The sequence below is a fragment of the Arachis hypogaea genome, chromosome 12, assembly GCF_003086295.3.
Source record: "Arachis hypogaea cultivar Tifrunner chromosome 12, arahy.Tifrunner.gnm2.J5K5, whole genome shotgun sequence".
NCBI classification, from domain to species: Eukaryota; Viridiplantae; Streptophyta; class Magnoliopsida; order Fabales; family Fabaceae; genus Arachis; species Arachis hypogaea.
The window spans coordinates 87,935,468-87,950,972 of NC_092047.1; the positions used below are offsets into that span (position 1 = coordinate 87,935,468).

Genomic DNA, 15,505 nt, shown 5'->3' on the forward strand with positions numbered 1-15,505 from the left:
AAAGCTTTTGCGTACACTACGAAAAACACGTTAAGGACGTCGGTAACCACTCTTAAAAAATATTTATAAAATTATTTGCGCCTTGATATAATTAAATAAATATTTTATTATTTTGTTTTACAGACAACTTTGCTGCCAAAAAAATAAATCCGCCAAATTTGTTTATAACATGCTCATCATAATAGAAATAAAGAGTAAACTATATTTTTTGTTCTTGAAGTTTGTTAAAAGTTTTAAAGTATCCTTAAGTTTTATTTTATTTCAATTTTGTCTCAAATGTTTTCGATTTGTATCAAATATATTTTTTACGGCTAATTTTTCAAAAAACTTAGAACTAAATCAACAACAATTTCACAAGAACAATCTTCAACACAAGCAAACCAGATAATGCTTTATAACAACAGAATATGGGTTTTACGTTGTTCATGAACTCTGCAATTCTTCTCCAAATTTTGGCCATTTTAGTTGCTCATAAATCGCAACAATAGCCATGTTTTATGAATTTTTTATAAAACCATATATGCTGTTGCAATCTATGTTCAAATCAACTCCAAACTAAAACTCGTTTTGTTGATGCAATTTATGAATAGCAAAAAACATGACACGAATTTAACTTATTGGTTTCGAAATACATACAAAAATTGAGCCTATAATATATTGAAAATTTTTTAAATGAGCATAATATGGTTGGAAATACCACTTTGATAAATTTGTTGAAAAATCATTTCACAAACTTTTTTAAATAGATGTAAAATAATTTTCAAGGGTAAATTGCAAAGGTACGTACGTCCAAAGAACATACTCAAATTTATGTTCTCATCACTTTGCTCCCCCAAATACATTAATTCAGTAATTGTAATTCTCTTAGGCAAATTGTCATGACAATGCACCATAAACAGAGCCTGATTCAAGCCAAGAGATTCCATGATACAAAATCAAACTTTTATTACAAGACATCAAATCAAAGTATTCCAACATTTAAGATTCAGCGAATCAAGTTATTTTAGCTTCATAAACAAAAAGCACAAGTAAACATAGGAAGCAAATAGTGTGTGATGAAAATCACAGTAAGAGACATTTTTGTTGTGATGTTTATAATCTATGTAGCACGATTTGAGCACCATATTGTGGCCTAAGAGTTTGTGAGGTGATTGGAGCATGAGTATAGGCTGGAGAAAGTTCGAAAGAGAAACGCTGCAGAATAAGTGCCAAAGCCATCTTTGCCTCCAATAACGCAAAGTTTTGCCCAATGCATATTCTAGGACCCCATCCGAACGGAAGGAATGAAACTTGACCTTTTGTTGCCTTTAAAACTCCTTCAGAAAACCTGTCCGGTTTGAACTCGTTCGCGTCATCTCCCCATAGATTAGAGTCATGGTGAATCATAAGACTTGGTATGGAAATTTGAACTCCTCCTGGTAAAGTTAAATTTCCAAGTTTCGTATCCTTGTGAACCTTTCGAACAACTACAGTTGCCGGAGGGTATAACCGAAGAACCTCATATAAAATCATTGTAACCTAAAGCAAAAGATTTATGGTAACATTAAGAAATCATTAGAGTAGGTGTAGTTTTCAACATATTGATTCACGAAAATAATACATAATACTTACAATCTTAAGGTGACTTAGACCATCAAAGTCTGGTTTTAGGTTGCCAAAGAATTCTGTGACTTCGTCTCTAGCCCGAGCTTGCCAATCAGGGAACCGACTCAGTAACACGATAGTCCAAACAAGCAAATTGGAAGTGGTCTCTTGCCCTGCTACGTAGAATACCTTGGATTCTTCAATCACATCTTTTAATGTCATTCCAACATCCTTGTTGTTTCCATGTTCTTGAATTTCCTTGTGATTTGACTCCAAAAGTATTCCCAGTAAATCGTTCTTGGTAGCTTCACCTGCCTCCAATGCTTTCTCTCTTTTAGTAATCATATCAATAAGCAATGCTTCAATCTCCCTATCAATTTGCACAATCCTCCTTTTTGTACTTGTTGGAAGAAACCTACAATGCAAGATTGCAAGTAAACATGATTTAACAAAAATTGATTTAACAACAATAACAAAACCTTATCCTACTAAGTGGAACTGGCTACATAGATCAAATGATGGCCGTTGATTCGTTTAAAAAAAAAAAAAAGAATCAAAGTAGTCTTACCTCCAACCCGGAATGCTAACTTTTAGTATAACTTTCGATATAAGTTGAATTTGCTCCTTCTGAAGTTCCGATATTCTTCTTCCTTCTTCAAGATTTCCAAATGATGTTTGAGAAATAATTTCACTAGTCAAATTCTGAAGAGAAGGCCATACATCCATTTCGCATGATCCTCCTTCTGACACCAACTTCTCATCCCATTTGTCGATCATGTCATTGCAAATTTTGAAGAATGTTGGTAACATACTCTATACAGCATAAACAAATAATTAAAAGATGAGTTAAAATTACCTATGTTAGTTTACTCATTGTATCAAGTTGAACAAATGTAAGTTTACTCATTAATACAAGATATTGCTAGAGTAATAGTTAATAAAGGGTAAGTAACCTTCAATTTTTCTACATTGAATGCAGGGTTGATAATCCTTCTGTGCTTGTTCCACTTCTCACCCTCAAGGTTAACAAGACCAGTAACTAGAATCCCAATAAGTGGATTTACATTAGGTTTTGGGAAGTCATGGTTGTTATTCAATACATCTTTGACAAGCTGAGGATCCGTGACGATAACCCTTGGTGTTGGTCCAAACCAAGTAAACGAGTTCTTGCCTGAATAACGTGTTATAAGCAACATTATAAGTATGAACAAATTAGAAAAGTTGAAGAGAATAGGCTTCCATGTATGCTGTTTGAAATTGTCATGAATTGCAAATCAAATATGCAAGAAGTTATCGATGAAATGCTTCAATTGTTCTAAGGGGCCAGGTGAGAATCTCAGATAATGCTTGCTGTGAGATACGAATTACTTGCCCTTGAGTTACAGCTTAATATCATATAAGGGTTAAAATGTAATTATGTAATAAGCCATGTCCAATGTGTTACTTTTTCTGTTTTAGATCTCATATTTTCTGTTATAACCGCTTTCCTCATCCGGAAACTGTTTTCTGTTTTCTGTTTTCTGTTACAGAACCATGCCTTATGAGAAAGCTTGTACGCAGCCCTCGTAAGTTGTAACTCGTAAATCACTTCTCTTGATGCAAGAAATAAAATATAATGAATACTTCAATATTCAGATATTTCTTCTCTAAAATTGAATTTTCTCAATCTCATTCTCTTGTTCTGTTTTAGCCTTGACTCTCACATGGGATCAAAACTTAGTTCTGATGCATTGCGCACTGTACTTGAGTATTGGAAAGTGAAGAATGTAAAAGAATAGCATAAAAAGGGGAGGGGGGGGGTGGAGGGGAAGAAGTAAAAGGGAAAAATGAGAGAGATCCACGGGGAAAGCATGGTGAATCAAAGATGTTACAAGTCTTGGTAGGGCCTCGTAACTTACAACCTCCATGACCAAATCTGTTTATAGTTATTACTTATTATAAACAAGTTCATATCCACAACTTTTGTTGAGTTATCCAGACTCCAATCATATCCGAAGGCATATGACAAAGCTTTTTTTTTTAATTAATCTATTTGATATGCCTGAATACCAAAATGATAATACCAACTTCACCTGCATTATTGCTTAAGTAACAATATTAAACATAATTCATGACTATAAAAGCAGTAGACATACCTACTACCCACTTAAAAAAGAAATAATATTAAAATTATATTGTTTTCTTTTTAAATTAGGTTATAAAAATGTAATATTTCTTTTATGATAGGGCCAATACATAGTGTCATCAGATATGAAGTGACATTTTTCATATTGGCTTCATCCTAATTTGGATAGTTGTGTGGTGGTGGTGGTTGAATTATGGGGAGCCATGAAATTTGACTTTATGGCTGCGGTGTTTTGGTTCATTCTAATTGAGTATTTGTTTGGGTGTTATACTGTTATTAAATCAATAAAAAAAAAATTTTTCATAAAAAAATTTTTTTAGTATGTTTAACAAATTTTTAATAATAAAAATAAAAATATTAAAAAAATTAAAAAATATATTTTTTTAAGAAGCTACCATTTATATTTTTTTAAAAATTTTTTTATTAAAAAAAATTTTACTCTTGTAAAAAAATTTTTAAAAAAATATCATTAAAAAAATCTCTTTCAACCGTATGGAAAAGACGAAATACGAAGGATCAAATCATAGGAAAAAAAAGATAAAAAAAAATAAAAATATATGGAAAAGACGAAATACAAAGGATCAAATCATAGGAAAAAAAAAAGATAAAAAAATAAAATAAGAGCACAAAGTCAAGTTATTTCTACTCACCAAACGGTGAGCGCTTGATAACTCAAAAATAGGTAAAAATAAATATATAAATAAATAAAATTAAAATTAAAAAAAAAAAACAATTAAGAGAGAGAAGCAGAAAAGATGCATACCGTGTTTGTTGATGGTGTAACAGAAGAAGGAAAAGATACGAGGAACAATATCATCTGAGAGTTGGTTCATGGGTTTGGAAGTGGCTTCTGTTCCCATCTTCACCATTTCCAAAATATCCCCAACAAAGGGCCTGTATGAATTACCATTGAGCCCTTGCTCTCTTAGCAACCTCTCAAGCCTCATTGGCCTCAGCCATAACCAGTTCACCACCTTCCATGCCCAATACACCACAGCAACTGTCAGTGCTATTCTTGCACCTGTGATCATGGCCCATGTTGCTTCCATTTGGTCTTTTCCAATGCAACAAAAGTCAGCGACCACGAGAGAAAACAGAGAGTGATTGTTTCTGTTTTTTTTTTTTTGGTTCTGGATTGTCTTTGTTTAGATAATGAATTCACCTTTCAAATTTTAAGAAAATAATAAATGCTACATTTAATTTTTGGGTCAATGATCAAAGTTTTGGTTTTCCATCCGTATCCCTTACTCCGCAGGACAAAAATTAATCCATGGTTATAATAGTTGTAAAAATCGAACCGAATCGGCCAATTCGACTAAAAAATCGACATGAATCTATGAAAAGTGAAAAAATCGATCAAATTCAATAAAAACCGACAAAAACCAATCCAACCGATTCGGTTTGATAATTTGCCACTCTATGGTGCTCCATAGTGCACCTCCCCCTGTGATCCAGTGGGGTCTACGGTCCTCAACATGCCATTTGTCATCTTGTTAGGGTGTGTTATTTTGAAAAAGTCTAAAATGGTAGAATTAGGATTTGAACATGGGACCTATTGTTTACAACGTCTTCTAATTACCACTCTACTACTATATTTTCTAATATTAAATATGACAAATATTAATTATATAGTAAAATTTTAAATGAAATAATTTTATAAATATCAAATTTAATTTATAAATTTTACATTCTCTCTTTTTTGAATTAATTATATTTTTAATTATTTACCATTTTTAATAGAAATATAAATTTTACTAAAAAATTATTAATTTACTTTATCTATTTCAATATTAATTTTGTGATTAAAGTTATCTATTTTGATACTAGTATTGAAATTTACTGATAGGAAAAGTATAGGTAACCAACAATATTTTTGAACAATGTGTGAACAATGTGAATTAATAGGGTTAAAAGAGTAAAATAATCTTAAATTTAATTAGTAGCATTAAATTAGGATGTAGTGTATTTTTATTTGATTGGTAGTTGTTCATGTTGTTCAAATTTGAGACTTGGTTGCTCTTAAAATATTGAAGATATGTATTTTTAATTTGTTAAATTTTTACTATTTTATCTTTTTTATTTACATAGGACCTGTTTTACCAGTTCAACGAGTGATTTATCAGTTGAACTAAAAAAAGTAATAAACCAGTAGTCTGATCGGTTTGATCACCAATTCGGTTCTTATAACTATGACCGCAGGAGACCAACACCATTAAGAGGATGGTGGGGTTCAAAACGTACAATATGTGAATGTGTAATCATACGTAGTGGTTTAGTTGCTAATCGGGACGAATCCAGAAATCTAATAATGGAGGGGCCGAAAATTAAAATCTTGTATAATCAAATATAATGTCACATAATTATAATTAGTTTTTTAAGTAAAAAATTAATGAATACTTGTTAAATAAAAGAATTATTTTGGTCTTTATAATTTTTTCATAATTTTTTATGATTTTACATCTAACAAAATATAAAATTATCTATTTTTAAATATTTTATTAATTAGTTTACTTTAGTAAGTATTTATGTGCAGCAAGTTAAATTTTTATGTTTTATATCATTGTAAAATATGACATAAAATAATATAAATAAATTTCACTAACAATTAAAATATATTAAAATATTTTTATATAATAATAGGGGTAAAAACTAATAGAAAAGTAATAAAAAAATTAATTATGTTTTTTTTACCAAAAATAGGAACTCAAGGAGGAAGACTATGTCATTTAGGCTATAACTCATATTATGGAGAAACAACTAAATTGCCAATTAAAAAAAGAACAATATTATTATAAATAATATTAAAATATTTTTTATATGATTATAGATGTTAAAATTAATTTCAATGAAATAAATGTAAAAAGAACTATAAATCAAATAAAAAAATACAAATAATATAAATGTATGTAGAGAAATTTAAACTCTAATACATGATGAATAATAACTCTTTTTATTATTATTACGCTATTAAATTTTACTCTATATAATGCATTTATTATAACCTCATATGAGTTTAAAATTTGTTGGGAGGCCAAAGTCACTACTTACCCCTCTCCCCCCTCCCCTTAAGTCCGTCCTTGGTTGTTTATCCTAATTTTTTTAAATTTTAAAATTTGAAAATAATTATTTAATTAATTAAAAATATAATATTTAATTTTAAATTTATCTTTTCTTTTTAAACACGTTGTTCACTATATACATTATTTCCTCGTACTTTTCTTATTATTTTTTGTCTAACTTTTTGCTAACCGAACCGATGAAATTTCAAACTTTACCTAGTCGGATTTTTTTCAATAATAAAATAAAAAAAATTTATATTTGTCCAAACATTACTTTTGGACTTTAATCTTCAAAATACGTTTTTTTTTTTTTTTTGCATTTAAGCAAGTTCGCCTAACCCTGTCCCGGCGAACTCCACTCAAGTTTTTTGAAAAACGCACTTTTAATCCATATCATTGTCTAGAAAATAGTATATAGATCTACAAACAGTATATAAGTGTTGATCGAAAAATATTTTCGATTAAGGTAAGTTGGTTCGAGATAGTGAAAAGTTCGATCGAGATGTGAAGCTGTTGTCGAGGAAGTGCACGAGTTGGTTGAAGGTATTTGACACGGATTCGATTTTAAATACTTTACTGAATCGAACGGGTCCAATCGAAGTAAGTATTCGAAGGAAGAAATCGAATAGTGGTTCGAATAGCAGATCGAGCAGTTACGTTAGTGGAGAAGTTGGAGGCTTTCTCCACATGAGGAATTGATGGGTAACGTTTCATTAGCAAAGGAGTGGGAACGATTATCGAGTAGTGCGCATTCAAGACAGCACTGTGTAATTAATAATTGGTTACAACAAGTAGACTATAAATATTAGAAAATTTTAGGGAATAAAGGTTGGGACTTTTCTCCAGAAATACACTCAAGCACACTCATATCCCAGTGAATTTCTGAGTCTGCATTCGAGTTTAATTTCTATAGGGTTCCTTCCACTGTCTTTAAATTTCATTTACATTTTCTGTAAACTTTACTTTTCTTGTCAAATTTATGTTTCAAGCAACAGTTTAAGTTTCAAATGCAATTTACATTTCAGTACCTTTAATTTTCATGTCAAAAGCCCTTTGACCCAGTCAAAGGCACCTTTACTATTTTTTTTATTTCAACGCAAACTTTTCGATTTCAGTCAATTTACATTTCGAATTGCTTGTTTTTAACTTCTTTTATCTTTTTTTATAATTTTTTATTCACTTGTTATTTTAATACCCGTATAATCGAGGAAGCTTTGATGCACTTATAGAAAACTGGTACCTACAAAAGAGGAGTAGGTTTCGCTCGCAGACTATTAATACCGAACCACCATCGATTTACAAAAAATCGACAAAACAAATTGGCACGCCCAGTGGGACAGTTTTAAATTGAAGTGTGTCAAAAAGTTTTTATATCATTCGGTGTATGCGACTGAGAAGTGGGAAGATCATTCACATGGCTGATGAAGTGTCAAATGTGAATGGTGGTTCCTCCACCAATGATAGCATACCAGTAATTGTGCAACAAGCGGACGTGACTTCACGTTTGGAAGGTGTAATTGGAAGTGAAAGCATAGCGGTTAACACCGCACATACTGGGAATGTTGGGCGCAATATTCGTCCATGTGGTACTTTACCACCAACCCAGCCTCCATTAACCACTGGTTTGCCTCCTTATGGTCTTCCTCCGGGTTATGTTCCACCAGTGGGTAATTTTGTGCCTTCTGTTCGATTTGGAAGTGTAAATGGAGGAAATAATTCTCAAAACTCACAACAATATTATGAGTATTCTCGTTATTATAATGTGGGCTCTACTTCGAATGCTGCTAATTCGATGGCAGTATATCGACAGCAAGTAGAGGAAAGTTATCATGACTTGGTCAATTTGCTGACTCAACAGATGACCACAATTCTGAATCCAATGATGGTAGATCATGAGTCAAAATTCGAATGTCTTGCTAGACAAGTCGAACAAATTGCCCGAATCATAGATTATGAAGAAGGCGAAAGGCATGATGCCAGGGGAAATAATGAAGGATTCGAAAATGTTTTCCAAAATGAAAATAATATTTTGAATAGAGGAAATCCTCATATAGTTCCCCACGGTCAAGATGCTAATGAAGTTCTAGCGTGATTACGAGCTAATCATGGTGGTGAACGTTATCAAGTCACCAGGTTTGTGGAAGAAGTGCTCAATCGAGTCAGTTTAAATGTTGGTTTTATGAATTGACCTCACTTTGTATCTGCTTTCCCTCAAGTTGTCCAAATGACTGAAGTGGCAAGAGGGGTGAAAAATCCAAAAATAATCACAAAGTTTGCAGGAGAAGTTGGAGAGTCAACCACTGAACATGTCGCTCGATATTTGGTTGAGATTGAAATTTTAGCCAATGATGAGAATTTGAAAATGAAGTTTTCTCCTTCTTCATTAACAAAGAATGCGTTTGCTTGATTTTTGAATCTCAGGCCAAATTCGATAACGACATGGAATCAATTAGAAACTGCTTTTCATGCTCAATTCTATCGAGGGAAAATGAATGTGGTAGTTACTAATCTGCTTGCTTTGAGACGTGAAGATGGTAAAACCATTGATGACTATATGATACATTTCAAAAACGCTAGAAGTAGATGCTATATTTCATTACCCGAGAATGAAGTTGTGAAAATAGCCATTATGGGGATAGAATTTTATATGCGCCGAAAGTTGCTTAATGTGCATATCTCTGACTTAGCCCATTTAGCTGAAAAGGTTCGTCAGACCGAACTCATTAAAAAGGAGAAGGAGAAATATAGGAGTGAGCAAAGATCAAAGGGTAAACCTTTCACTTGAAAAGAAAAAGTTGCTTATGTAACTATGGAGTCCTCAGCAGAGGAACTCGATTTCGAGGCAGAAGTCGATTTGGCCGAACTTAAGAAGGGTCCTCCATATGTCTGCTTTTTACTCAAAAAGTTTCCTAGTAATGAAAAGTCGAATGAATCAAAACTGAAAAGTGGCAAAAAGTATGGTTTTGATATTTCAAAATCTGATCAGATTTTTGATGTGTTGCTTAAAGATAAACAATTAATTTTGCCTGAGGGTAGAACTTTACTTTCGGTGAAAGATTTGAAAGGAAAACCTTATTGTAAATTTCACCAAGAAACTAGTCATTCAACAAACAGTTGTGTTCGTTTCAGGGATTTGATTCAGGAAGCTATTATGGAGGGACGTTTGAAATTCGACGATGGTAAGAAAGAGATGAAGGTTGATACCGATCCCTTTGATGCTGATGCCAGCTTTGTTGAACCGTGTTTTGGAGTGAATACGGTTGGCATGTCTTATGATTTTGATGTGGCTTTTGATGATTTTGAGTCACAAGTTTGATCGGTGTACCCTCGAGCAGGAGATGGTTTGCTCGATTTCTTGGTACAGTAGAAGATTAACGACCGGGATGTATCTCTGTGTCCTCGGTTTAACGCTGTTTTTAATGCTGAAACCGTAGCAATCTTTGAAAAAGAGAGAATGAAGGAGTGATAAACCCCAATTTTGTGGTTTATATTGTGTAGAATTCGAAGGATTTTGTCAATATTTTTTGCACTTATTCACAAGAATTACATGGTTTTGTGTTCTCTTCCTGATATTGCTTTATGATGGAAAACATGCTTCTTTTGCCTTAATATTGCCATATTTTGATCCTCTTTTATTACCATTCGATGCCGTGATGTGTTTGTTGAGTGATTTCAGTTTATAGTGCAAGAATGGCCTAGAAGAGAGAAAGAAAGCGTGCACAAGTGGAAGGAACATAAAGAATTGAATTTTGGGGAATTCAGCATTGGCGCGCACGCGCACCTCATGCGCACGCGTGGGTGCGGAAATGTGGAATTGGCGCATCCGTGTGGATTAGCGAAATCTCCATCGACGCACACGCGTGCATGGCGTATACGCGTGACAAGCTGCACGTGACCTCATTAAAGGAAATCGTACCTGGCAATTTCTAAGGCTCAACAGGCCCAAATTCAAGCTGGTTTTGCATGGAAAAGACCCAAGGATGCTAGGGGAAAGGGGGGATCATTCATTCACACTTAGGCATAATTTTGGCTAGTTTTTTATTTTTGGTTCTTCTAGAGAGAGAAACCCTTGTTCCTCTCTAGATCTAGTTTGATTTGATCTTCCGTTATAGAATTCTGAATTGGATCTTGTTGATTTCTAGTTTTGATTACTTAATTTGAATTTCTTAGTATAATTTTGTTTAGGTCTTGTGTTAGATTTATGTTTTCTTGTCAATTGTCATTTTCTACCCATTACATGAATCTTGTGGATCTTGAATTGTTAGTGTTACATTGATGATTTTCATTATTAATTGTGTTGTTTGAGTGATTTTCCATTGATAATTGTTAGTGGGTACTTGTTAATTTCAATATTAATTGTATTTTGAATATGTCTTTTAGTGATGCTTGCCATGTGTTTGATGAAATATTTCCTTTAATTATGGAGTAGTTTCCTTTACTCTTGGCCTAGGCTAAGGAAATTGGGTAAACTTGAGTCATTGGGTCTAATTGGTTTGGTGATTTGAGAACCCTTAGTGGTCAAGTTGATACCCATTGACACTAGTTCACTACTAAGTCAATTGGTAGTTGGATTAGGACTTATGAGTTGAGATTGATCAAACCACTTGACGTACCTCAAGCTTAGGAGTAAATATTACGTACTTAAAGCTCTTAGAGGTAGACTTAGTGAGTTTGGTTCCTTATAATTGTCAAGATATGGTAGTTAGACAAGGATGGTGATCCCAATTCCCATGCCTAGCCAAGAGTTGCCTTTATCATTCATATTTGAAAACTAAAAATTTCAATTGCTTGACTCTAGTTATAGTTGCTTGATAGTTTTAGAGTAGAATTATATTAAATGTTCTCTTGTTAGTTTGAAATTACTCATACCTTGTTTTAGTCACTTGAATTAATTTCTTGCACTTTAAGATTTCTTGTTTGTTAAGTCTTTTAATCTAATTTCTTGTCCATGACTTGCAATCCCAGAATTCTAACCAATATTGATGCACAGGTTTGCCCATTCCTTGTGAGACGACCCAAGGTTTGAATACTTCGGTTACTTTTTATTGGGGTTGAACTTTGTGACAACCAATTCCTTAAAATTTGATTCGAGAGTTGATTATCGGTTTGGGCTATACTGACAACGGAAGTATTTTGTGGAATTCTGAACCGGTATAAACCTTTGACCATCAAGGAGCTGGCTCATAGAGAAGAGCAGGCTCGACAAAGGCAGCCGGTTAGGCATATAGAGGGTCAGAGTTCTAAGACCCTTCAATAGAACGTGGTTTCACCTTTGAGCTGATCTCAGGCAATATGTGTTCAATGGATTCGGAACTGTCAAGAGTTCCAGAAGTGGGATGCTCTTTATCGACGCAATCCCCAGTGGGGATATCGGGGGCCTCCTCGAAACCAATATCCCCACTATCGTGGTCGAACTAGAGGGTACCCAAGAGGTAGAGGAGGAAGAAGAAACTTCAATCAAAATAAGAAGCCTCAGGCAGAAGTAAGCAAGGGAGCAGCGCCTTCTATACATTCCTGAATTGTCTTTCCTTCTGATGGAGAGACGTGTCCAAAGGAAATTCCATCTCCTGCAAAGATGGAAAAGGGTAAGGCAGTGGCCTAGTCTTCGGGGGTCGACAAAGGCAGAGAGGTTGATGTCGATGAAGAATATTTTGAAGAAGGGGATGATGATATGATTGGAACGATTTCGATCATTCCGACTGAATATCTGGGAGAGTATGAAGGTGACCCAGAGGAAGATTATGATATGGAGGGTGAGGAAGCTTTTTCTTTCATCCGAATTGAAGATGAGCCGAGATATTTTCTCCAGCCTACTGAAAACAAATGTCTCATCTCTGCCCACTCCATATAACCACAACTTTGACTGGGATCAAAGTAAATAAAGTCCTAATTGATGGTGGGGTGGCAATCAGTCTATTACCGGAAAGGATGTTGATGAAAGTTGGAAAACATCCTGATGACTTAGTCCCTACAAACATTGTTGTAACCGACTTCAGTGGGACTTCGACTCCAGCAAAAGGTCTGGTCACTCTGAGTGTTAAGGTTGGATCATCCGAACGAAATATTGTGTTCGTGGTGGTTTCATCAAAAGTAAATTACAATGCTTTGTTAGGGCGAGATTGGATTCATGGTGTGGGGGCTGTACCTTCTACTATGCATCAAAGTGTTCTTCTTTGGACGAAAGATGGCAAACCTTAAGTCATTAAAACATATTCGAACCTTTATGTCGAACAGCTGCATATTGATTTCAGAATGTATAATCCTAAATTGAAGCCTTTGAATGTTGACAGGACATTGAACTCTTATAATTGTGAAGGTTGTTACTTGTCCTCGGAAGGTTTGTCAGTGAAGCTGCGCTACCCAGAGTTGGCTTTTGCTCTAACTGGTTGGGATTGTCTCTCTTGAAGGTCTCTTGCACGGTTGCCCTATGGACCAGGTTGAGGGAGTTTCCGATTACCTGGTAACTTTGAATAATTATTTAAGTAATTTTCTTTTTGTAGAAAATAAAAGTGATTCATCTGATGAAGTGGAATTATTTAGGAATGTAAGTTCTTTAAGTAATTGTAATAACTCGATGCCTTCAATCGAGTTTTGTCATGGCTTCGTTTTTCTTATTTTTGTAATCCAAATAATGTTTCACACCGAATTGCTGATGCAGTAGCCGAAGTACACGGTGTTGAAAATCAAATTGATGTTAATTTAATAAATGATCAAGTATATTCAATTCCTAATGAATCTGTTGATTTTTCTTTTGATTGCATCTATGATCTAGAGCCTTTGGTTTTCGAAAAATATTCAGTAAAAGATGATGATCATTTCAAAGGGTCTGAATCTCAAGATCCCTTGGAAGAAATGAATTTGGGGACTTTTGATGATGTTCGAAATACATATATTTGTAAGGATCTTGTTGATCCTTTTTGAACAGAAATTTTGCATCTTTTATATGAGTTTAAAGACTGTTTTTCTTGGGATTATCATGAGATGCCTGGTCTCGATCATTCTCTTGTAGAGTATCAATTAGCATTGAAACCAAATGCTCGGCCTGTAAAGCAAATCCCTCGTCGTTTTGCTCCAGAAATTAATCAAAAGATTAAAGAAGAGATAGAATGCTTGATTAAAGTAAAATTTATTCGAACTGTACGATATGTGGAATGGGTTTCGAATATTGTTCCTGTGATGAAGAAAAATGAAAAGTTAAGAGTATGCATTGATTTTCGAGATTTGAATAATGCTACTCCAAAGGATGAATACTTTATGCCAATTGCAGATATGTTGATCGATTCTGCAGCGGGAAATGAAATCTTAAGTTTTATAGACGGTTATTCGGGATATAACCAGATCTTCATTACAGAAGATGATGTGTCCAAAACTGCTTTTTGTTGTCCTGGGGAATTAGGCACTTATGAATGGGTAGTTATGCCCTTTGGTTTGAAAAATGCTGGTGCTACTTATCAATGAGCAATGAATGCTATATTTCATGACTTTATTAGAAAATTTATGGAAGTGTATGTCGATGACGTCATGGGAAAATCGATTTCGGTGAATCAACATATTGATCACTTACGAAAAGCATTTGTTACAATGAAAAAGAAGGGATTAAAAATGAACCCTTTAAAATGTGCTTTTGGGGTATCGGCTGGAAATTTCCTAGGTTTTGTTGTTCATAAAAAAGAGATTGCAATCGATAAGGCAGATGCAATTTTGGTGTTATCTGCACCCAAATCGAAAAAAGTACAATCCTTCCTAGGAAAGGTGAATTATCTCAGAAGATTTATTTCGAATCTTTCTGGTCAAACTCGAGTATTTTCACCTTTAGTGAAGCTAAAAAATGACTCGGAGTTCGAATGGACGAATGAGCATCAGTCAGCATTCAATTCGATTAAAGCTTATTTATCTAAGGCTCCGATTATGGCAAACATTCGCCCACATGAGCCCTTGAAATTGTATATTGCGGCGTCTATAAACACAATTGGGTGTATGTTAGCCCAAGATGATGAAAATGGGCATGAACGGGCTGTTTATTACCTTAGTCGAGTTTTAACTGACATCGAGACGAGGTATTCTTCAATAGAGAAATTATGTTTGTCTTTATACTATGCCTGTATAAAATTAAAATGTTATATGGTGGCTAAATCAGTGAAAGTTATAGCACAAACTGATATCATCAAATATATGTTAAGTTTCCCAATGTTACAGGGATGTTTAGGGAAATGGATGCTAGCGTTGATCGAATTTGATTTACAATACGTCCCGGCCAAAGCTGTGAAGGGTCAGGTCATTGCAGATTTTCTTGTCGATAATTCGAATAATCTAAATGACCAGGGGGCAAATGTAGTTGACATTGAGGTTGATTATTGGAAGTTGTATTTTGATGGATCGAAGCATAAAGATGGTGCAGGGGTTGAAATTCTTATTATGTTGCCAGAAGGGATTCCCTCTGAATTTTTATTTGAATTAAAGTATCCTTGCTCGAATAATGTGGCAGAGTATGAAGCTTTGATTCTGGGTCTCGAAATATTAATTAGTAAAGGGGCATCAAAAGTTTAAATATTAGGGGATTCTCAGTTGGTTTTGAAGCAGTTATCAAAGGAGTTTAAATGCAATAATGAGAAGTTGTAAAAAATATTTAACTGCTTGGGAGTTGTTAACTTCCTTTCGAAAAGTTTCTTTGGTTCACATCCCAAGGATTCATAATGGAATTACTAATGAATTAGCCCAAATTGCTTCGAGATATAGA

At 34.0% G+C, this 15,505-nt stretch overlaps 1 protein-coding gene across 1 annotated transcript; it reads right to left on the bottom strand.

The window, feature by feature from the left end:
• Positions 1–925: 925 nt before the first annotated feature.
• Positions 926–4,955, bottom strand: LOC112727660 (cytochrome P450 72A68). Its single transcript, XM_025777517.3, has 5 exons — positions 4,473–4,955; positions 2,538–2,755; positions 2,153–2,397; positions 1,612–1,999; positions 926–1,518 (listed from the first exon to the last, which is right to left on the bottom strand). The coding sequence occupies exons 1-5, from the start codon at positions 4,756–4,758 to the stop codon at positions 1,093–1,095; spliced, it is 1,563 nt and encodes a 520-aa protein (XP_025633302.1). The 5' UTR covers positions 4,759–4,955; the 3' UTR covers positions 926–1,092.
• Positions 4,956–15,505: the final 10,550 nt, after the last annotated feature.

Coding starts and splice junctions, on each gene's coding strand:
- LOC112727660 (XM_025777517.3), bottom strand. CDS start 4,758: ATGGAAGCAACATGGGCCATGATCACAGGTGCAAGAATAGCACTGACA. Junction 2,756..4,472: donor TTACACCATCAACAAACACG/GTATGCATCTTT, acceptor CACGTTATTCAG/GCAAGAACTCGTTTACTTGG. Junction 1,519..1,611: donor GTCTAAGTCACCTTAAGATT/GTAAGTATTATG, acceptor CTTTTGCTTTAG/GTTACAATGATTTTATATGA.